Raw genomic sequence first — 23737 nt, 5'->3', positions numbered from 1 at the left:
TATTTGGTTTCATCAGGTAGAAATCTATAAAAGCGTGACTTCTTCCAAGGTGTGTTTATTATGGTAAAATGACCCCCTTTGAATCATGTGCCTTTTCACTTGGCATTGAAGGGTTATGGAGAGAGAAGTCATTTTGAACTGAGAAGTGGCTGTAACAATACCAGTGGGAGTTCCTTTGTGTTCTCTCCTGTATATTTACATGCACAGATGCTTAGCTCTCATTGAAGGTTCTTCTAAAAATAAGTCATGCAGAGGCTCCCCAGGTAAAGCCAGAGTTTAATTTATAAAGGGACTTCGATAGGAAAGTTACCAGTAGAGACTAAAAAAGGATTTTGCCATGCCATTGTAGTCTCTTGTTCTGTGTGATCAAAAGCACTTAGAAGCTTTCAAAATACCTGAGCTCTCCCATTGATACAAAATGAATTATTGCATTTAGATCTCTTTAGTTTTAAAGTTGCATCCTATATAATGACTGTCACATAACAAATTTACCTTCATTCAGCTTCAAGCAAGACACTTCGCATCATGGCAAGTTATTGGAAGGAGTCAGACAATCTGCTCATTGCTCAATTAACAGACAAATTGAGGGGGAATACAAAACAATCGTTTGCTAAAAAATGGGAAATGTTTAAAAGGTACATACAAGAAAATAATAATGATGATGCAATCTCCATGGCAGCATTAGAATGACTAGTGTATAACGTAAATCTATAATACATAAGAAATGACGGTATGACTGGATTTCTGGTGTACAAAAGAGACAGTAAGAATACGATGAGAAAAGTATGTACATTAACTATACACTCCGGGCAGTGATGGGAGGTCAATATTTCTGATTTAATAAGTTAGGCTCGATTACGGTTATTTGATGAAAATTGTTTTGTATATTGTTTTGTATATATTTGACTTAACGCAACTCACACAGGAAGAACGAAACAACAAGCATGTATCCTTAAAATGTATCAAATGTTTAATATTGTATAATACTGTTAGTAACAAGACTGTATAAGAAATACTACAATAAAGGTATTAAAAAACTGCAAAAAAGACAACCTGCTCATTATATCTGTAGCTATTGCATTCATAATTATCCTCAGTATAAGTGATTGTTTTGGATTACGGATCCAGAATATCCCTTGATCTGGAAGTACTTGACACAATACGGCTTATTTACACCACAAATGGATTGTCTCTGACTAACTAATGTAGTTTAACTAATGTAGGTTTTCCCCAAGGAATCCTGGGAATTGTAGTTTGTGTGGTTGCATGCCAGAGCTCCTTACCTCTGCCCCCCCCCTCACATAACTACAATTCCAAGAGTTCCCAGAGGAGAGAAAATTGCTATTAAACCAAATTGAGTCCATGGTGTAGATATGTGGGTGAAACTCGCAGCTAAGAAAACTCTGCCTCAAATGCGGTTATTAAAGGCACAGATGGAGTAAGACCCGCAAAAAGAGAACTAAAAGAAGTTCGCACAAAAGCGCTTAAGAATCCCAGCAGCGTTATAAGGACCCCTTGATGTCTCCATTTTGTGTCACAGCTGGTTCCACCCTGAGCCTGGACTCAAGGTATCTGCTACCTAGTAACGCTGTTAAAACATTTGTACCCTGACTCTGAAAAGCCATAAGAATAGCACCATTAACCATATGCCAACAAAGAATTTGAGAAACATATATTATTCCTTGAAAGTATAGTAGGCATATTTTTTAATAACATATAAGGACATATTTTTTTAAAAAAAATATAATTTGTGGGTCTTTTGTTTCTCAACTTGATCCTTTTACGTGGTTTTGCATATATTGTTGTATTTTATGCATTGTAACTTGCAGTTATCTTTCTTGCCCATAGTTTGGTAATTATTTATTGTAATTGTTAAGAGTAGATTTCTGTTTATTATTTGCTGATGTTTTGAGAGTTAATTTTATGGTGTGCTATTTAAATTCTAATAAATTTTTAAATATTTAACTTGAAATAAGTCGTTCCATTTTAAAGTTATGTTTTATTGTGACTTTCTGTATTGGATCAGATTATTCTAAGGTGTGTGCTCTTTGTTGTATATTTTGTTGCTTGTAGACTGCCTTGTGTTTAGCAATTATAGAAAGGCAGTACAAAAATTAAAAGTGAGATGAAACGAAGTATCTCATTAAAAAATACTTTGAAGCTAGAATCCTTTACCTTGGTGCTATTTGCACTGTATTCACCATTTCGTATCTGGACCCTAGCTATATGTAATCCATCGCCTGTTTTATAATATTTGGAGTGGGCTTCTCGTTCCAGGACAGCGCAAGACAGAAATACATTGAACTTGTATCCAGTTTGGTGTCTGCAGAATCTTCTCAGGTTGAAGCTGCTCCTCCTGGCAGCAAGGCTGACTATGAAACACTAGAGGTTTCTACTAAAGACAACATCACAAAGATTGTGTTAAACCGTCCCAAGGTGAAAAATGCTATCAATACAACGGTAAGCTGGTTCATCGTACAGGTCACAAATCATTGGCTAACAAAGAAAGTGAGATGGAAATTTAAAAAGAGAAAAAGATCTAGCAGAACTTTTAAGAACTGAGAAGTAGAGGACAGATTACCCTTCCTTGTACTACCTGCTGCACTATCAATTTCATGTTTTCTTTCCTCCACGTTTTGCTCTCTCCCTTTTTTCTTTCTGGGTGCTCTTTGTAATCCTTCTTAAAATATATTTAATATAGGCAGATCATGGTATGTGTGTGCGTGTGTGTGCACACTAAATAGATTTCATTTTTAGCTCATTATATATATATATATATATATATTATATACACACATACACACAAAATAGTAGTAGTAGTAGTAGTAGTAGTAATATATTCTTTATGAAAAAATAATTACTTTATATTTAGAAAATGTTGAAGCAGTATATAAGAATTTAAAACCTCAGAATACAATAAAACAATGCACAAACTCACTTTTGCAGTTTGTATACGTTAATAATATGCATGACTGGGACCAATCCTCTTGAGAAGGCTTTTCTAAAAGAAAGGGTCTTCAGTAAGCCTCAAAATTAATGTCCACGGGCACTGGCAGAGGAACAGAGATGCGGGGGGAGCGCACGGCCCCTGGCAGCACGATCCCAGTGGGGTGGAATCGCGGCTGCTCACCCCTGCCCACTGGGCGCCACGCCCCCAGAATGTGCGCCACACACCCCAGGACGCACGCCAGCCACGCCCCCACCTGCTCTCCTCCCCCCCCCAGCAGCTTGAAGCTCCGCCATTGTCCACGGGAAGGACAGTAGCTGGGAAATGGGAGGTAGGGATGGGGGAGAAATTCATTTTTGGCACATTAAAGGCAAACCTCCCTAATTTCTGAAAGGTACGAGAACAGAAGCACAGCCATCCTCTGAATTTTGCAATATAGTTCTCCTACCAAGCCGTGTACAAAAATAGGTCTACTAGGGTAAAATTAACTGTGTGCTTGCTCACCTCTGTGCAAATCACTGGCTGATGGTGGTAGGGAGGTGAATTTTAAACAATTGGATGGCTTCTCTGCTCATCCACAAGCTCACATCTCTTGGCCCTTTCTTTCATATAAGCAAAATGTGAAGCATGTATATCTTTGCAGGATTAAATCACAAAAAGAGCACAATTCAGTGGGCTGCCTGCTTAGCGGCTTCCCATTATTAGTTAGAAACACTCTGCATGCCCAGGGCAATTATTTTTGCAAGACGAGAGAAAAAATGAGTTCCGGTATTGTCCAGGCTCTGGATTAAGCCGGGACTATGCTGATGTAGTAGAATCTTAGGCAGCCTTCCCAAACCTGATGCTCCACCCAAATGTTTTTAACTGCAATTTCCATCCCTGACCATTGGGCATGCTTGCTGGAGCTGATGGGAGCTGGAGCCTAAAACATCTCGAGAAAGGCTGGTCTTAGATCCAGCTAGCTACCCCCAAATTTCTTGAACTTCCCGTAACATTAAATGGTACTTGTTCTTCCTTTCTCATTCTGTGCAGATGTACAGTGAAATTGTTGAAGCGCTTGAGGAAGCAGCACAGGCTGACTCTGTAATTACGGTTTTCACAGGTACTACCTTTCGCTGTATTCTCTATCAAGTTTGTTTTTCTTTCAAATCCCAGTATGCGTATATCTCTTTTCATGTGAACCCTGTGGGGGAATGAGATGGACAAATGCTGGTTTTTTGTCTCTTGATGATAGACCATGTTGTAGATATGTTGCAACTAGTTAACTTGCATGCTATTAAGACCAAAATCCTTGTGTGCACAAGGAAAGTAATGTCAGTGTTTCTTCCTCAGCATAACAGAAAACTTTCCAAAAATCTCACAGCATTTTTTATTTATTTTTGCTCAAGATAAGGCTTCCTCAACCTTGGGCCGTGGCCCTCCAGATGCTTTGAGACTACAATTCCCATCATCCCTGACCACTGGTCCTGCTAGCTAGGGATCATGGGAGTTGTAGGCCAGAAACATCTGGAGGGCCAAGGTTGAGGGACCCTGTCCAAGATCATGTTTTCAGCTGTATTACAGGCTCCACTTGATAGCTATTTCTTTATTCCTGATTAATCTAATGACATCATTTTGTCTGGAGGCGATGGTTTTGTTAGTTTTTAATAAAATTGGAGAGATTATTGCCTAATAATAATAATAATAATAATTCATTTATACCCTGCCCATCTGACTGGGTTTCCCCAGCCACTCTGGGCGGCTCCCAACAGAATATTAAAAACACAATAAAACATCAAACATTAAAAACTTCCCTAAGCAGGGCTGCCTTCAGATGTCTTCTAAAAATCAGATAGCTGTTTATTTCCCTGACATCTTTTGGAAGGGTGTTCCATAGGGCAGGTGCCACTACTGAGAACGCCCTCTGCCTGGGCCTTTTCCTTGTGCATTGTGCCTACAGAGAACACCAAGGAACTGGTGCAAAACTGAAGGTGCAAAGTGTCCCAGCTCCCCAGTAGCAGGAAGGACAAGAAAGTGGCGCATTCCCCTTGCCCAACTCATCCAAATGTATATGGCTTAATTGAAGTGTGTGTGTGCTCCCAGAGAGGAAATCCTGGTGAATTTTCTCCTCCTCGGTGGCTGTTGAGCTGAGTTGTGTTGAGCGAAGCCGAGGTTTCGTTTAATGTGTCCTCGGAACACAGGCTCAAGATTAGCTCCTCCACACAAACCCTGAGCTGCAGCCTGTATAGCTCAGTTGGTTAGACTAAGTGTGGTGCTGATAACACCAAGGTTGCAGGTTCAATCCCCATTTGGGACAGCTGCATAGTCCTGTATTGCAGGGGCTTGGACTAGATAGATGATCCTCAGGGTCCCTTCCAACTCTTCGAGTCTATGATTCTTTGAAATGATAGGGCTAAACTTGCTTGCAGATTGTGGTTAGTCTGGAGAGAATTTGGGGCTCAGTGAGACTCTGCAGCAAAACCGCCAAGGAGAAGCAAAGCAGCCGGGTTCTCCTCTCTAATAGCTCACACACTTACACTGTCATCATTTGGTTTTTCTTTCTTCTGTACCTGTATAAAACCGCATTTGCTCTACAGACGATAGTGTTGTCAAGGAGGAAATCCTAAAAACACCCAACTCTGATCTAGCAGAAGGGGAGTGAGGTGATTACCACCAATTTCCCCTTCCCCTTGCAGGTCCCAGTGTCCCCTCCCAGCTCCCCAGAGCAGTTTTTCTGACGGCAGAGGTGGGGAATTGGCGAAAATGTGCTCCGCTCCATTTACCCGCAGAAGGCTCCAATAGATGGGAGCCCCATTATTTTCAGAGACTGTATAATCAAGTAGAAACACTGCAACTGGAAGGTTCTTAATTGGTTAAATACTTGTTAAGCTTTTGAGCCAGTTTCAAGTAACAGAGAGCTCAATTCAGCTGAAGATGGAATTTTAATGTTCTATTGACTTTCTTGGAATAGTTAAACATGCGTTCACTATCTTCTATTTGAAATCAGAGAGGCATAAAAAAATCCTGAATGTTTTATTGTGGCCATAACAAGCTAAATACTTAAATTGAGAATGTCCATTCATAAACATTGTCTCGCTATTTTCCATTTGTGCTTATTTCACCGGCTCAGAAGTCCTGATGTGTGCGCTTGTTTGCAGGTAATGGAGATTACTACAGTAGTGGAAATGACCTGAACAACTTTGCTAACCTCCCGGCAGATGGATTAGAGGAGATGGCAAAGAATGGTGCCAAGCAGCTCAAGTACGTCTTGTTTTGCATTGTGTTGAGATGCATACCAGGCATGCAGAATGTGTGGTGGGAGAGGGGCACTACATTTTAACACATTTTGAAAAAGAGAGAACTGAAATGTGTAGCTTGATCCTGTTTACTTAGAAGCAAGTCCCTCTTGAGTTCAGTGGGGTTGCCCCTAAGTAAGCGTGCAAAAGATTGCACCTTTTGGTAAACTCACACCATTAGAAGCAGTGGTGTTTTTCACAGGAGCTCAGCTGATGTGTGCGTTTTGTGTAGAATAGAAATTGTGCAGCCCAAGAAAATGCAAGTTATGGGAGAGTTTGCATCTATTCCCTTTGCAAGTTAACAAGTGGAAGGTTTTTGTCTTACACATTATGAATAACAATGCAATTGAGAAGGACCTGATACATCTATGTAAAAACATTTTGGAACATACCGACCCTGTATTACTTACCTATGATTATTTCCATATCCAATTTAAAAATTAGTGCATGTATAATATATAAATTTAATAAAATACATAAATCTTAAAACTAGTTAGCAATTTCAAGTAGAACAACTAAATTAAACAAAGGATCCTGTAGAATTCAGCTAATATCATTGATGGTGTTCTTGAATTTTGTTTCTATAGAGCCTCCCAAATCTTGCATTTTGGGGGAAGCTGGTCACAGAGATTAGCACCATCACAAGTGACAGGGTATAATGCTGGATCCTAAATTATGCCTTCTTTCTGTATTTGTAGGGGAGACTGAGCAAATTGCGTTGAAGACTTTTGTTAGAACTAGTTGATGAGGGCCCATTTGGTTGCTGTGAATGGATGGAAGGATGCTTCCTCAATTAGTTTGCAGGGCCAGTATATGAAAGCCCTGTTTGCTGTCACTTTAGAGAAACACACCTATCCTGTACAGACCTTAAAAGATCAGCCTGACTCTGGAAGGTTTTGACTTGGACTGCCATCTAAAACCAAGCAGAACCCCCTACATCAAGAAGTATCTCTTATTTGAGGCACTTCCTGTCTGCACTGTTATCAGGGATTGACCCCCAATATCTAGAAGCACCCTGAAAGCAATGTGAACCTCTGGCATTCATTAAAGCTGCAATACAGGAGAATGCAAACCTCCCATTAAAGTAACTGATTGCTCTGATGCAGTCAGTTTTGAGTCCACAGATGCCAACTTTGCACTGAACGAGAGGGTACGATACTTCCCACTTAAAAAAAACCCAAAAACAAACCACCAGTAGCATTTTCATTATGCTGTGGAATCTTTCAAGTTCAAGAGACTGACATTATCTGCTTTTATTTATGCGCCACTTTCACGCCGCCTTTTCATGGTTTTACAGCACAATGTGTCTGCTGTACTTTGAAACAGACGTCAAACAAAGGAAAAAACCCTGAAGAAATTAAACCTGCTTTCCCAGGGCCCTTTAGAGAGGGTCTGGAAAGTGAGTGCATCATTATCGTGATTCGCTGTGAGGGATTGCAGCATAAATCAATCATTGGGAGGAGAAGTAGTTTTGCCTTTAGGCTGCAAGTAAAACACAAAATGGCTGAGATGTATCGTTGGGCAATAGCTGGCGTGTGTGTTGTGATGTGGGGAAATTGCTGACACTGTGTGGAAGACTGTTCCACTATATACAGTCATTCTGTTCTGTTCCTTTCTCTTTCCAGAGACTTTGTCGACCATTTCATTGATTTCCCTAAGCCATTAATCGCTGTGGTGAATGGGCCAGCTGTGGGTATTGCCGTAACTGTCCTTGGGCTGTTTGACATTGTGTATGCTACCGACAGGGTAAGTTTTCTGCATGAATGCCTGACCCACTCCCAATCCAGTATTGGGCTCTCGTAGAAATTGAAGTTATTTAGAGTAAAAAAAAATATTTATTCAGTTTGTGCACTGAGTTTCCTTCCAAATGGAGACTTGAGACAGCTGACAGCATCATAAAATGTATGACTCGGTATGAAAAAAAGGGAAATCTTTCCCCTTCACATCAGTAAAAACATGTGTTGGCTTAGCTTTCCTGCCTGTTGGTATGAGCTGTGACCATTTAGAAATACTGCCTGAAAGAGGCTTCCGGAACTTGCTGCCCTCCCTGAGTTCATCTGAACGTCAGTAGCTAAGATGGCTCTGAGCTGGCATCTTGCTTCTCCTATGTTCCTTTTGCCCTTCAAGAACAGCCAACTTTGCACAGCCTTCTCCCAGCTGGACTGCAAGTTGGAATTTGGCAGAGAGAGCAAAGCTTCCCTGGTTCTCTTTGCTCTCATTTTCTCCTGGCATCTCAGTTTCAGATGGGACATGAGCTGCGGGTAGAAAATGTCGTGTGCAATATTTTCCTGTGTTGGTCCAATTAGAAATGCAGAATTACAGTGCCTCTGCACTGATATACTCTCTGTCTAGTTATCTCCCTCTTGGGCTATTGCAATGCGCTCCACGTGGGGCTACCTTTGAAGGTGACCCGGAAACTACAACTAATCCAGAATGCGGCAGGTAGACTGGTGACTGGGAGCGGCCGCCGAGACCACATAACACCGGTCTTGAAAGACCTGCATTGGCTCCCAGTACGTTTCTGAGCACAATTCAAAAGTGTTGGTGCTGACCTTTAAAGCCCTAAATGGACTCAGGCCAAGTTTACTTGAAGGAGCTTCCCCAACCCCATCAATCTGTCCGGACACACAGGTGCAGCTCCGAGGGCGTTCTGGTGGTTCCCTCCCTGCGAGGTTACAGGGAATCAGGCAGAGGGCCTTCTCAGTAGTGGTGCTCACCCTGTGGAATGCCCTCCCTTCAAATGGAAATAAACATCAATCTGACTTTTAGAAGACATCTGAAGGCAGCCCTGTTTAAGGAAGTTTTTAATGCTTGATGTTTTATTGTGTTTTTAATATTCTGTTGGGAGCCGCCCAGAGTGGCTGGGGAAAACCAGTCAGATGGGGTGTGTGTGTGTGTGTGTAGATTATTATTATTATTATTATTATTATTCTGTCTCACTCTCTTATTCTTTTCTCTGTTCCATTACGTTTGAGAGCATACAATGCTTTCTGTCCAAGTAAGCTATCGGATTTATAAACATCAGTACTGTGGATGATTCAGGTCCAAAGCATGTAGTGTCGCTGACTGTGTCTGTCCCCTGTCATTTATGCAAGGAACTGTGAACTTCAGCATGTCAAGCACATGTCCAAAGCCACTTGCCGTCTCATTCTGGATGACAGCTGTAATTGGGTCGCCAATCAATTGGGTCTCAGAAGTCAAAGGCAGGCCCCATTGTTCCTTCTGCGTAGCACGCAAACCATGGAAAGGTTGACTTTTGTAGCTAGGGCTGCACATATTATTATCTAACCGCATATAGAACCCTCATGCAATTTAAAAGGGATATTGGCAAGCTGGAATGTGTGCAGAGGAGGGCAACCGAGATGACCAAGAGTCTGGAAGCCAAAGCTTATGAGGAAGTTGAGTATATTTAGCCTGGAAAATAGCAGGCTGAGAGGAGATATGATAGTCATCATCAAATATCTCAAGGGGTGTGGCATGCAGGACATAGCTGCCAAATCTCCCGTTTTCCCCGGGAAATCCCCGTTTTTCCAGCTGTTCCTAGCTGAAAAAACGGATTTTTTTTGTTTTCCCCGGTTTATTCTGGCGCGGCGGCCATTTTGGAACTGTTCCAAAATGGCGGCAGCGCTACTTCCGGTCTGCTATTTCCGGCCCGGTCCCTTATTTCTCTGACAGCAACTTGGCAGGTATGATGCAGGAGGGAACAAACTTGTTTTCTCCTGCTCTGGAGGCTAGGACCTGAACCAATAGCTTCAAGTTACGAGAAAGGAGATTCTGACTAAGCATCAACAATAACTTTCTACAGCAAGAAATGTTTGACAACGGAATGGACTCCCATAGAAGGTTGTGGACTCTCCTTCCTTGGAGGTGTTTAAGCAGAGGGTGGATGGCCATCTGTCATGGATGCTTTACTTGAAATTCCTTCATTGCTGGGGGTTGGATTAGATGAGCCTCGGGACCCCTTCCAACTCTGCAATTCTATTACTCTAATTCAGGATTTAAAAGGACAGCTAGATATTGTATGCTATTTGAAAGTGACAGCATTCTAAAGCAAGAGTCTTTTTCCTTCACAGGCCACATTTCACACCCCCTTTAGCAACCTGGGCCAGAGTCCTGAAGGATGTTCCTCATACACGTTTCCAAAAATTATGGGCGTATCCAAGGTAAGAGAGATACATTTTTGTCTTTTTGAGGGTTGTTTTGAGAGAAGTGCCTTCTGTGCTTCGCTCAGGTAGCCATTGAGCCCTATTCAAGGAGTTAAACAATTTGTGTGGGGGCTGAAAAGCCACACACGCTGTCGCCATAAAGCCTCATCTCTGGGGCTGAGCGCAATTGGGAGCCTCCTGCACCCCTTCCCACTGAACACACGAAGGTTAGGAATAGAGGCGGCTGGGGCGTTGCATACCCACCGCGGCTGTTCCATGAGTTGTTTAACCCTAGTTTTAATAATGCTTTTTGCAAGTTGCTCCCTAGCAAATTTCTTCGCTTGCAGCTGCTCCCTCGCGAGGTTAAGGACCCTCCTTCCTTGGAGGTATTTAAGCAGAGGTCGGATGGCTATCTGTCACAGATGCTTTAGCTGAGATTCCTGCATTGCAGGGGGTTGATGAACCTTGGGGTCCCTTCCAACTCTAGGATTCTATGAAAAACTAGGTGGCCCGGGCACGCGTTGCTGTGCCTGACTCGGGGTCCTTGTTTCCCAGGAAAGGGGGAGGATGTGTCCGCCCCCCCTGGACTATGTGTCCCCCCCCCGTTGTTGTGTCTCATCCCTGTGATTCCTCCCATCCTGTCATGACCCATGAGGTATCCCGTCCCCCCACCCCCGGGTCATCCCTGTGACTCCCCCCCCCTGGCTCAACCCATGACCTATTCAGGCCCCTCCTCCCCCCACCCAGGGCTCCACTCAGCCTAGTCTGTGAAGTAGAGCCGAGGCCTAGTCTGTAGGCTGTAAAGTAGAGCCGGGGCCTAGTCTGTAAACTGTAAAGTAGAGCCGAGGCCTAGTCTGTAGGCTTTAAAGTAGAGCCAAGGCCTAGTCTGTAGGCTTTAAAGTAGAGCCAAGGCCTAGTCTGTAGGCTTTAAAGTAGAGCCAAGGCCTAGTCTGTAGGCTTTAAAGTAGAGCCAAGGCCTAGTCTGTAGGCTTTAAAGTAGAGCCAAGGCCTAGTCTGTAGGCCTTGGCTCAGCCTAGTATGTAAATGCAAGCCGAGGCCTCCGCCCTGTATCTCCATTCCTTGGCCCCCACCCTTGGAAAATGAACTGTCAGCTTCTGGGTCCTATTTCCCAGCATGCACTTTTTGGTGAGTTGTGTGTTCTGAAACACGGGGTTTTTTGGGTTTTACGTGGCCCAGGTGTGACATCTGTGTACGGAAAGTGTCTTAGGTTACTCTCTTATTCGCATGTGGCGTTGTGTCCAAATTTCAACGCTATCGGTCAAGCAGTTTCGTTGAACATTAGAGAGGAACGGACATGCCCAGTTTACATTTATATATATATAGGTAATAGTAGTGCCAGACCATTGATCACCCTAGCCCAGTATTGACTGGCAGCGGCTGACTGGGGAGTCTCAGGTGAGGTCTTTCCCTTTCAGGATAAATCATTCCCATCACCCGAACACCTCCGTTTTGGAACCTTTCGGCTCCTGAATGTCAAAAACCCAGAAGTAAATGCTCTGGTTTTCAGATGTTTTTCGGAAGCCGAACATCCGACACGGCTTCTGCTTGAGTGCAGGAAGCTCCTGCAACCAATCGGAAGCCACGCCTCGGTTGTCAAACATTTTGGAAGCCGAACGGGCTTCCGGAATGGTTTACGTTCAACAAACCAAGTTTTGACTGTATTACTGGAGGTGTCAGGGACTGAGCCTGGGATCCAAGGCAATGTATCCTACCAGTGTGCTATTGTCCCTCCTCCGTGTATTTAACAAAGCACAAACGTTAACAGAGAGCAGCGAAAGAACAAGCTGGGACTGACAGTTTTATTTATTGCTTCTGTTTGCCACTGGCATTTTGCCCAAGTAATTGTTTTCTTGTTTTCCTTTCTTTCAGGCCACCGAGATGCTGCTTTTCAACAAGAAGCTGACCGCAGCGGAAGCCTGTTCGCAAGGGCTTGTCACGGAGGTTTTCCCTGACCAGGTTTTCCAGAAGGAAGTATGGGCACGGCTGAAAGCTTACGCAAGCCTTCCCAAAAATGTTAGTTTTTTAAAAAAAATTAAAACTCTTGTTTTCCAGGCTGTAAACATACGGGGTTGCTCATCTTCCTTCTAACACATTCCACAACCACAGGAGTGTGGGAACGTTTATATAATTTAGCAGAGTTTAAACGATTCCCTGTTTGAGTTTATGCAGCGACAAGAGGGTTGCTAACTCGTTTGAGTCCCATCAATAATTATACCTTCCTGGTTGATAATCCCTTTCTGTCACTCTTAAAGAAAACACACGTGAATCTGAATCATATTAACATAAACTACTTTACTATCAGATTCATTCAGGTTTACAGAGTTGTTCCTTAGGTTACATAACAGATAAACTATAACAATAACAACAACAAAACAACAACAACAATTTATTATTTGTACCCTGCCCATCTGGCTGAATCTCCCCAGCCACTCTGGGCGGCTCCCAGTCAAATCTTAAAACAATACGGCATTAAATATTAAAAAGTTCCCTAAACAGGGCTGCCTTCAGATGTCTTTTAAAAATAGGATAGCTGCTTTATTTCCTTGACATCTGTTGGAAGGGCGTTCCACAGGGCGGGTGCCACTACCGAGAAGGCCCTCTGTCTGGTTCCCTGTAACCTCACTTCTCGCAATGAGGGAGTAGTGAGTCATGAGAAGACTGCATCCGAGCAGTTAACCAGTTAACACTCCTTGCAGCAACCAACCAACTGACAAAACTGCCTGCCACATAGAGGCAGTTAGTCCTCTCTCGGAATGTTGGACTTGACTGACAGCTTTATATCCCACAAGGAGGGCTACCATTCTCAGAACCTTTGCCTCCAAAGTAGTTCCATTGTGCATTTCTTAGCGTGGTGGTTTTGGCTGCATGGATGCCAACGTAGCTTGCTTCTGGCGCCTGGCCGTATTGCATACATAACTCCACTAGCGATTTCCGTTCTCCAGGTGCCAGTTCTTGTGTAGCTAACATGGTGTTATCTGTGCACAAGAGGATGGTCTTGGGGTGTGTGCTTGGGTGAACCCCAAACATTTGCAGGAATTAGAAACAAAAGCTTTAGAGAAAATCCCTAAAGGAGGAACCCCAAAACATCAACAGTTTCAGAATGCTGAATGGCTATTTGTGGCAAGAACGGGCATCTGGGAAGGAGGAATTTGAATGGAATATCCTGAAATAAGCATGGCTGGTTGGAGGACTGAACAGGAAATCGCTCCACACTGTAACATTTTGTTGCAGGTCCTGCTTGTAGATAAACCATTCTTAAGCTCATGGTAGTGAGCAAATCATGCTTGCAAGTTAGTATTGTTTCTGTTTTAAACAGGGAAATTGAGACTGAGCAAATACTGTAATGGCTTTACTGCTCTGCCTTTTTATTTACATGCATCTGTAAAACAGCTGTTGGAAATGCACAAGAGAGTTTCTTTGAGGCCAGCCATTGTACAGCTCTGATATTTAAATTCAGGTAGTTTTCCAACCTACCACATAGGACTTTCATGGGTCCAACATTACTCTGTCCTGAAATGTGGGAAATAATAATGAATCTTTTAATAAATAAGTTATAAATAACTTGCAATGTAATTTGACCTTGACCTCCTCAAGGCTATCCATGTGGCAAAAGATTTCTGTTGCTCCAAAGAAATATTTATTCAGGAAAATAGCAACATAAATTTACTCATATTAAGGGAGTAAGAAGGAAAAAAGGATTTCAGCTAACACTTGGGCTGTGACCTAAATATTAAAATATTATAATTAATAAGCATATTTAAAATTTGACAAAAAAACCTATATTCTGAGAAAACTTGCCCATAAAATCCTGAAACCTCTCTAAAGGCCTGCTAATGTTTTACAATGATGTAAAAAAATAATATTCACATGGCTGTTTTGACTGTTTGGCTTCGTGTTTGTTGGTTTCTTTATCTTTTGGCCTTTTATTGATATTTTTTTGGGATGGATGGGGGCTGTTCTTTCAAACATATGTCTATCTTTGACCTTTTCAAATCCTTTCTGAGTTGTTTTTTTTGCGGGCCTTCTGTCAGGCAGTGGAGATACAACAGTAATTATTAAACTCTGGCTTTCATCTGTTGGTTTCACCTGCTTTTCTATGATCTATTGATTGGCTACATCACTTTAAAAACTTTAGTGGTCATTAACATCTTTCTCTTGTCACAGAGCGAAATTTTTATAGCCTTATTGATTTAGTTTTCTAATTCATATGGTTAAAATCCTCTCAAAATGTGAAAGTATGAAATATTACACAATATTGCACTTCAATGTGAAATGCATGTGCTTAGTTCATCTGGGGACTATGTGCTCAGAATAAAAGAATCAGATCAGGAAAAAATAGCCTGAACGTGTCTTATTTCCCACTTTTCTTTTAAAAAAAATCCCTCAAGCCATATTATTTTCTCTCTGCTTTGGGAATTCTAGAAGAAAAATATATACAGTAACAGCAACTTCAAAATGGCCCATTTATAGCAGAGTCAGTTTTAACAAGTATTGATGTAAGCATTATCCTGGTTTGCATATTTCTCTGTCTCCAACCTCCAAATATACATCCTGGTTTGCATATTTCCCTGTCTCCAGCTAATCCAGAAACCACCAGACACTGACAAATCTGTTTGAATCCAACTAATATTACCATCTATGAAGTTCTTCTTCCATCTGTTTGTAGATTCAGGGTATTGGTTTCTTACTGAGGATACCATTGACACTAAATGGCGTTCGGCAGTTTAACTCCATTGAGCTTTCTGTACTGTGCAAAATCTGCAGGACTGCGCTATGGAAATTATTACAAGCAGAAAAGCATGGAGAGACCAGCATTATCAACCTTACCTGCTTTTAATCTTGTATATGCTAACAAAGATGGGACCCAGGTGGCGCTGTGGTTAAACCACTGAGCCTAGGGCTTGCTGATCAGAAGGTCGGCGGATCGAATCCTTGTGATGGGGTGAGCTCCCGTTGCTTGGTCCCAGCTCCTGCCAACCTAGCAGTTCGAAAGCACGTCAAAATGCAAGTAGATAAATAGGAACCGCTACAGCGGGTAGGTAAACGGCGTTTCCATGTGCTGCTCTGGTTTGCCAGAAGCGGCTTTGTCATGCTGGCCACATGACCTGGAAGCTACACGCCGGCTCCCTCGGCCAATAATGCGAGATGAGCGTGCAACCCCCGAGTCGGTCACGACTGGACCTAATGGTCAGGGGTCCCTTTACCTTTACCCTAACAAAGACACTCGTGGCTTTTGTTCCTGTTTAAACAGAAGAAAATTTCCTGTGCAGTTTTTTCATGCTGCACTATAATCTGCTTCAAGCACAACCTTTAAAAAAAAATTTATTTATACTTCCCACGTTTATACATTTCACTAATTTTACAATCATTTTAACATTTCAAATTTGACTTCCTTCCCCCTCTTTTCTGCGGTTCCTTAAATTTATTTTTAATACCTTCTGCCTATCCAAATTAACTAAATTTGCTCATTTATTCATCTAATTTAAATATATACTCTTATCGAACTGCAGGTTATTACAATAACCCTGCCAATGTTATTATCTGTTTACAGTTTATCTGTAAATATTCAATAAACCATTTCCATGCTCGCGCACAAACTTTTTGCTACATTATGCCTGCAGCCTTAACGGTAAAAACCTCAGCAAACATGATCCTAACACAGGTTTGCTGGGTGATCTTAACTTGGAGGCACTGGGAGGGAAGCGATCGTCCCTTTTTATCCACTAGCTTCTTTCAGGGGAAAGCTGCTGTTGGGTAGAGAGAAATATAGGAGCCCCCTTCACACTAGTCCATTGTACCCTGCACCCATCCCAACCCCCCATTTCTATTACCAGCCAGATTTGGGGTTTTGCACCTTGTGGAAATGTCGCTTGGAATCGCACATTCCACACTTAACGATGGAATTTTTATTTATTTCTCTCTCCAGAGTTTGGCAGTCTCCAAGCAGTTGGTGCGAAGCATGGAAAAGGAGAAGCTCCATGAAGTTAATTCCCAAGAGTGCGAATGTCTCAAAGGAAGGTGGCTGTCCGATGAGTGCATGAATGCCATCATGAGCTTCTTTCAAAAGTCCAAGCTCTGACCTCTTTGCCAACTGTGCAAAAAGAAATGCCTGTAGGATAGTTCTCTTCCTCTTACCAGAAGACTTAAGTTTCATTAAACGAATCCTTTGAATACATATCCACGTTGTGCCTTAATAGGGACGAGCGTAATCCATTTAATGTGCAGGTGGCACCTCCGCTGCTAACGTTGTAAAGCTTCTTATTTTTTGGAATTTCCGTCTTTTGTATTTGGACATGAATTTGTGATGCCAGAAACATCGTATTCCTCCCTCTGAGCACTCAGGTGGGAAAGCGCTCACTGCTTTGCATGCAGAGCATATTTCTTTGAATACGACGATGACTGACTGTCTTCCAAAAGGGGTCACTGATTCAATATTCCCAAACTTTTTAAGCTCTTGAATAACTGATTGTCTGTCATAGTGGGCCGACATGCTATTTGGTGTCCATCTATTGCAGGGGGGGGGGGTGGAAAGAGAGAGAGAAGGTAGCATTTGTGTTAGCGGAAAATTTGAATTAAAACATTTACTTACAAATACTTTGGAACCTTATAACAGTTCTGTGCATTTTGTTATGATACGAGACACTCGCTCAATGTCGTGGGTTAATACAGTCCTTTTGCAAACTGTGGCAGGCATTTGTGTCCATCTTTGATCTTGAAATTTAATTCCAGAACAAATAGAAACAGCTCTCACTGTAAAGCTGGGAAAGGAAGGCTTTGGTTGTTTTAAACCAGACATCCCCAAACTGCGGCCCTCCAGATGTTTTGGCCTACAACTCCCATGATCCCTAGCTAAGAAGACCAGTGATCAGGGATGATGGGAATTGTAGTCCAAAACATCTGGAGGGCCGAAGTTTGGGGATGCCTGTTTTAAACAATAAAAGCCAATGGGAAATGTGGGGGGTGGGGGAGAGACGGAGGAGAAGAGGAAGAGGGAAAAGTTTAGGTGAAGAGTTTCATTCTGTAAACGCTCCTGGTATGCATTGCAGGAATTGCAACTTGTTCAGCAAATATTAGGGCCAAGATGATGAAGATTGGCTTTTAGATTGCAGTTGGGGGGGGGGGGTTCTAGCATAGGGATAAGCAAAACTATTTTCCTGCTCCCAGACCTGCCATACTACATACAACACAACAGAGAATAATCCAAGTCAGCATTTCTCCAGCCGTTTTTGAACAACAATCGTCCCTGACTACTGGTCCTGTTAGCTAATAATAATAATAATAATAATAATAATAATAATAATAATAATAATAATTTATTTATACCCCGCCCATCTGGCTGGGTTTCCCCAGCCACTCTGGGTGGTTTCCAACAGAAAAATGAAATAAAATAATCTATTAAACATTAAAAGCTTCCCTAAACAGGGCTACCTTCAGAGGTCTTCTAAAAATCTGGTAGCTGTTTTTCTCTTTGACATCTGATGGGAGGGCGTTCCACAGGGCGGGCGCCACCACCAAGAAGGCCCTCTGCCTGGTTCCCTTCAACTTGGCTTCTCGCAACGAGGGAACCGCCAGAAGGCCCTCAGCACTGGACCTCAGTGTCCGGGCAGAACGATGGGGGTGGAGACGCTCCTTCAGGTATATTGGACCGAGGCCATTTAGGGCTTTAAAGGCTTGGGATGATTGGAGTTGTAGTCCAGAAATAGCTGGAGACCCAAGTTTGGGAAACTGATCCAAGCGGAAGGCACAATTGGATTTGCTTAGAACTGGGATGGGAGAACCTGTGGTCTCCAGATGTTGCCAGACTACAGCTCCAATCATCCTTGACATTTACCATTCTGCCTGTGGCTGATGGGAGTTTACCCACATGGCTTAGTGTAGCAGGCTTCCCCGCCCCCTTGGCTTAGAACAGATGCCTAGGGCCACGTGTGCTGTTAGCCATTCCATTGGATATGGTGCCCCACTCACAAAACTACAGTTAAGATCAATTGTTCTTTTTGTGTAACGAGAAAAAAATACCCTAGAGTGTGGTAGTTGGGATATTATTTTGTTCCACAGCTTCCAGTGTTTTGACAAGAATAAATTGCACAGGGTATTCTGCTCCAGAGAGAACATTGCAAAGGAAGTGTGACCTGATTTTTTCCTGCCCATTTGTTTTAACTTTTCATATTTTGGAGTCTCAAATTTTCACAGGTAGAGATACTTTTCAGAGTTTTAACAAAAGGCATTTTAACTATTTGCCAGAAAGTACTTTCAGTGGCTGAATGTATTAAGTTTTTCATACCCTGTGACTGGGCCAAATCCTAAATTTATAGCAGAAGAACATAAGAGACTGTAAGTTCCCTTCAGGAACAAGAGCATCTACTACAGAAATATCCCAAATATTAGAAGCAAGCCAGAATAAGCTGAGTTCCTGATCCTTATTTCTTGGTTGGGAGGAAGCAGAGGAAAATGTGCTAATAGCATTCTCCCCTGATTCTTTGAAAGGTGGTGTGAAAACAATGGATAAAACGCATTTTTCTGTAAGAAAGGATTATTGTGGCAGATTGCCAAATTTTTACTGACCCTGTTCATGTGCCTTTTACAGCAGCTTGATATACAAATAAAAAATAAGTGGACAAGTAAAGCTTTTTCTGGTGTAGAGATCAGGTGAAACTTTTCCTAAATATTTTCATAACTGGAAAGGCTCTGCTGGTCAAAATTCTGTGAGTTTAATGTGCTTGTAGGAGCAGAACAAGTAACAAGACCACTATGGGACAAAAAATGAATGGGTTTATAATGTGGAAAAAAAGCAAAATAAGTAAGTGCTTCTCTCTGTCTCTGTCACTTTCTTTAAATGAACAAATCAGATAGTGGTATCAATGAAGCAGCATCTCTCTGACATTTTTTTGTATGTGGACTCAGTACTGAAATTATTTGCTGCAACTGCACACAGACTTTTGCTGCAACTCTTGCCTCCTCTTGTCACTTTAAAATTGCCCATTGTCTCTCATCCTCCATCATGCCGAGGCAGAAAGGTCATGTTCCTGCCAACATCCCAAAGCACACACAAGGAAAGGTTGCTGTTGAAGCACTTGGACCACAACTACATCTCTCAGTTTCCCAAAGGTGTTACAATCCCTTCTCTGAAATACGTGGCCTTCCTCGGATTGGCTAGATTTAGCAACCTGTCACTCAAAGCCACCTGGGCGCAAGAGGCCTTAAATATCAATAGGGTCCCCGTAACAGTTGTCCCTCTTGAGCCCCTCAACTGGCAATGATGCCAGAAGCTGCCAGCGCCCGAGGCTACTATTGAGAGGTGTGCATAGTGCAATACCTTTTGATCTGCACGCATGTGATTTATCCTCCTTTCCCCATTGCATGTGCTCCTTGGAATAAGCTTCTCAATTGGATTTATGGGTCGCATTGGTTTCGGGAAACACTCAAGGGCTCGTAGCCCTCTCTTGTTTGGACAATGTTACTAGTTGTTAAATTGGCTGGGAGAGCAGGAGGAGAGATAGGCTGAAGTGGTCGTGCAAGAGATTTGGAATTCCGCTGGCTGTTCCTCCCTCTCCCAGGGAGACCACCATACGGAAGTGGGAATCTAACCCCCCCCCTTGCCCTTGATGACACATATGCCAGAGGCAACAAGCAGAGAGAAAAACATCAGAGCAACCGGGGGGGGGCACTGGAGCATGTGAGGCCATCTGCCACAAACCCTAGCTTATTTTTATGGTTGTGGTACCACCCACCACAAACCCTAGCTTATTTTTCTTACTTATTTCTAGCTGGAGAAAAAGCTGCAGATAGAGAAGCTGGTCAAGAAGGGAATAGGGCTAGATTTGACTCCCGTACTACTCCTTCCTTGCTAAACAGCTGATCATCAGTATTATTATTATTATTATTATTATTATTATTATTATTATTATTAGGTTGTGGGGCAGCAGTGTTCATTTTCAGGTGTGATCCTACAGACATGCAAATGCTTAAATATGTTCCGTTCAGAAATTCCTTGTCTTTATGTCCCAACAATAAAAAATCAGAGCACTCCATTTTAACCACCTTCTTGCATATGTCTTCCAGACAATTAAAACCATAATCACCTCTTGGCATACTGATAGGTGTTCATAACCTCTGTATCGACATAGCCTTTGGTTACAGGAGAAGAAGCGAAATGAGAATGAACTGGCCATATAGCAAAATAATCCTGGAATAACTTCATGGTTCTAATCCAAGGGGAAAGTGGGCAGTGTGGATACACTCCCCTTCCCATTGCAGTCTCCGCATCAGGCGATCTGGTGGCAGGGAAACCTTTCTGTTTATGCAATGGGATGGCTTTTTAGCTAGAAACTGAGTGTGCACCTATATTATTAGAGAGATTTGTTCTAATGTTCCCCCACCCAAAAGAAAGAAAGAAAGAAAGAAAGAAAGAAAGAAAGAAAGAAAGAAAGAAAGAAAGAAAGCAAGCAGAGGATACAAGTATCCCTAAACAAAAAAGAAGTTATACAATAGATGCATTCAAAAAGAAAAAAAAGAAACACTTTTGTGTAATAACCTACCTTGCAATTATGGTTGCCAGTGGAGCATCGCGTCTGTACACTCCAAAGGCTTTATGTTCCTTGGCAATCTGGTTGGAAATAAATCTTTGTTTTAGGGGCATGTGATCTGGCTCTGGTGAACAGTATGCCCCCTGCAGTAGGTCGCTATCTGTTTCAAACCTGTCAAAGTAGGAGACCTTGTAACCTGAAGAGGGAAGGGTGGGAAACAAGAATTGTTTATTGCTTTAAGTATACCGTATTAGAATGGAGTTTGCTGCATTTTTATTTTATTTTACTGCTCCTGCTGCTGTACCTTTAACAGCAACTAACTTCATCTGATCAGGGAGAATGGTCTCTGAACCCTCAGGTCACAATGGTGTTGGGGGTTGCCAAAGGTTGATCTGTTTGCTACATGCAGCAACAAAAGTGTGCCAAGGCTTTTCTCATGGTTCCAGAATCAGTGGAGAAGGAGGATACACAGGACCGTCCAAATGTCCCTAGTCTCCAGGGAGAGTCCCAGATTTACAGAAACCGTCCCTGTTTCTAATTTGATCCCAGAATGTCCTGCTTGTCATTAGGACGTCCGTATTTTCATCAGAGAAATGTTGGAGGGTATGGAGCTATGCGACCCCTGGACCAAGGATATAAGTAACTATACAACCTTTAGAACACATTTGAAGACACCCCTGTATAAGGAATTTTTTTAAATGTTTTATTATGAGTAGCTGGGGAAACCCAGTCGGATGGGCAGGTTATCAATAAATTTATTATTGTTGTTGTTGTTGATGATGAATAGGACATGCCTATTTTCATCAGAGAAATGTTGGAGGATACGGACACATATATTGGTGTGGTGTCCCAGAGTGTTCTGTACATCTCTCTTCCCCCCACCCCCCACCAATTTATAAGAAGCGATGTTGGGTGCAGATCCAATGAGCATGAGCCTCCTCCTCTTCCTTCGGTTTTTACAAACTCGGAGGCCTAAGCACAATTCCTCCATGGAGGTTGCCCAAGCAACTAGTCTTCTGGTCCAGCAGCTCATCTTCCATCCAGCTCCTGACTGGCAGCAGTGGGTGTAGACACTGAATAGAAGTACCTCTTTGCAAAAGTTCGTTTTGATCATTTTGGCCTCCCATAGATTGTCCCCATACTAGATTTATCAAACGACAGAGGTGGCCTTCCAATGATAGTGCTGGCAGAAGAAGGTCTCCCACACATCCTTGCCTCCCTACAGATCAGACTGGAAATAGGGCTAGCTCCCAAAATACTCAGGCACAACCATCTTTGTCACCAGCCACAACAGTTCACTAGCCAGCCGTCCCATAATCAGATATTTCTTCAGGAGCACCAAGCTCTTGGTACCCCCCAGTTACCCACAGGTTTGTGCTGGAGGACTTTAACATTCACGCTGGGGCTCCCTTGTCAGGAGTGGCTCAGGATTTCATGTCAGCCATGACAAGCCTGGGTCCGTCCCAAGTAATTTTTGGCCTTACCCATGCTGCAGGGCACACTCTGGACTTTGTTTTCCTCACAGCTTGGACAGTGGTGGTCTTACGAGTGGAGGAACTTTCTATAGTTCTTTTGTCATGGTCAGATCACACTACCTGGTGGGGTTTAAACTTGTTAGAGCCTCTGCAGTGGGGGGGGGGCGATTAAGATGATCCACTCCAGGAGGCTGAGGGATCCAGGTGGCTTCCTGATTGCTCATGGGGAGTTTCCTGTTGCCTCAGAAGGAGATTCTGTTGAAGCCCTAGTGGATCTCTGGAATGGAGAAATGACTGCGGCCAGGCATGGCCAAACCTGGCCCTCCAGATGTTTGGGGACTACAACTCCCATCATCCCTAACTAACAGGACCAGTGGTCAGGGATGATGGGAATTTTAGTTCCAAAACATCTGGAGGGCCAAGTTTGGCCATGCCTGAGTGTGGCTATGGACACCATCTCTCCTGAGCATCCCCTCTCATGAAGTGGAGCCGAACCAGGCTTCCTGGTTCTGTGGGAACTGATGACAATGAAACACATGAGACAGCAACTAAAGTGATGTTGGTGGAATACAGGCCAGAGTCTCTTTGAATACCCATTCCATGGCAGTGTAGGCAGTGAAAACATTCCCCCCTGCCTCCATTGCATCAGCAAGGAGCTGTCCAGCGGAGCTGTTTCAAGTGGTCAGCGTTCTTTATCACTCTGGCCCACATTAGGAGAATTTAGACTACTCAACTGCCCACTGTGAACAATTTGCTCAGCACTATGCTTGTAAAATTGATTGGATCTGTACTGACTTGGACGCTATAGCTGATAGCTTGCTTTTGACACTTCCTTTTGGCCCACAAAGCAGATGATGAATTCAAATGAAACTGTTTTCCACCTCATTCATGGGGTTCTTTTGTCTTTCATTGCACAATTGCACTGAACTGTGGCAGTAGGTTTATGCAGGCTCACTGCTTTGCAGTAAAATTCTGTTTCATTGTAAATTGTCATTAAATTAGAATCATAGAATCATAGAGTTGGAAGAGACCACAAGGGCTATCCAGTCCAATCCCCTGCCAAGCAGGAAACACCATCAAAGCATTCCTGATAGATGGCTGTCAAGCCTCCACTTAAAGTCCTCCAAAGAAGGAGACTCCACCACACTCCTTGGCAGCAAATTCCACTGCCGAACAGCTCTTACTGTCAGGAAGTTCTTCCTAATGTTTAGGTGGAATCTTCTTTCTTGTAGCTTGAATCCATTGCTCCGTGTCCGCTTCTCTGGAGCAGCAGAAAACAACCTTTCACAAATTGTACGGTTGTGTATTGTTTAAACTGTTTAAAATTTTAAAGAGCATCTATTATAAATGT

General features: G+C 42.8%; 1 protein-coding gene and 1 pseudogene across 10 annotated transcripts in view; both read left to right on the top strand.

Moving 5' to 3' along the window:
- Positions 1-17074, top strand: part of ECI2 (enoyl-CoA delta isomerase 2) — a 40607-nt gene extending 23533 nt beyond the window's left edge. For all 10 annotated transcript variants that reach the window (XM_035126393.3, XM_035126392.3, XM_035126391.3 and 7 more), the window contains exons 4-10: positions 2278-2460; positions 3980-4049; positions 6085-6187; positions 7848-7968; positions 10296-10385; positions 12258-12401; positions 16315-17074. In XM_035126393.3, the coding sequence (XP_034982284.1) occupies positions 2278-2460; positions 3980-4049; positions 6085-6187; positions 7848-7968; positions 10296-10385; positions 12258-12401; positions 16315-16467 (864 nt within the window). In that variant the 3' untranslated portion in view covers positions 16468-17074. The remainder of the gene's footprint in view (positions 1-2277; positions 2461-3979; positions 4050-6084; positions 6188-7847; positions 7969-10295; positions 10386-12257; positions 12402-16314) is intronic.
- A 5154-nt stretch (positions 17075-22228) lies between these two features.
- Positions 22229-23291, top strand: LOC148684766 (uncharacterized; annotated as a pseudogene).
- The last annotated feature ends 446 nt before the right edge of the window (positions 23292-23737 follow it).

This window comes from Zootoca vivipara, chromosome 8 (genome assembly GCF_965207765.1).
Source record: "Zootoca vivipara chromosome 8, rZooViv2.hap1.1, whole genome shotgun sequence".
NCBI lineage: Eukaryota > Metazoa > Chordata > Lepidosauria > Squamata > Lacertidae > Zootoca > Zootoca vivipara.
This window is presented reverse-complemented; position numbering and strand designations above follow the sequence as displayed.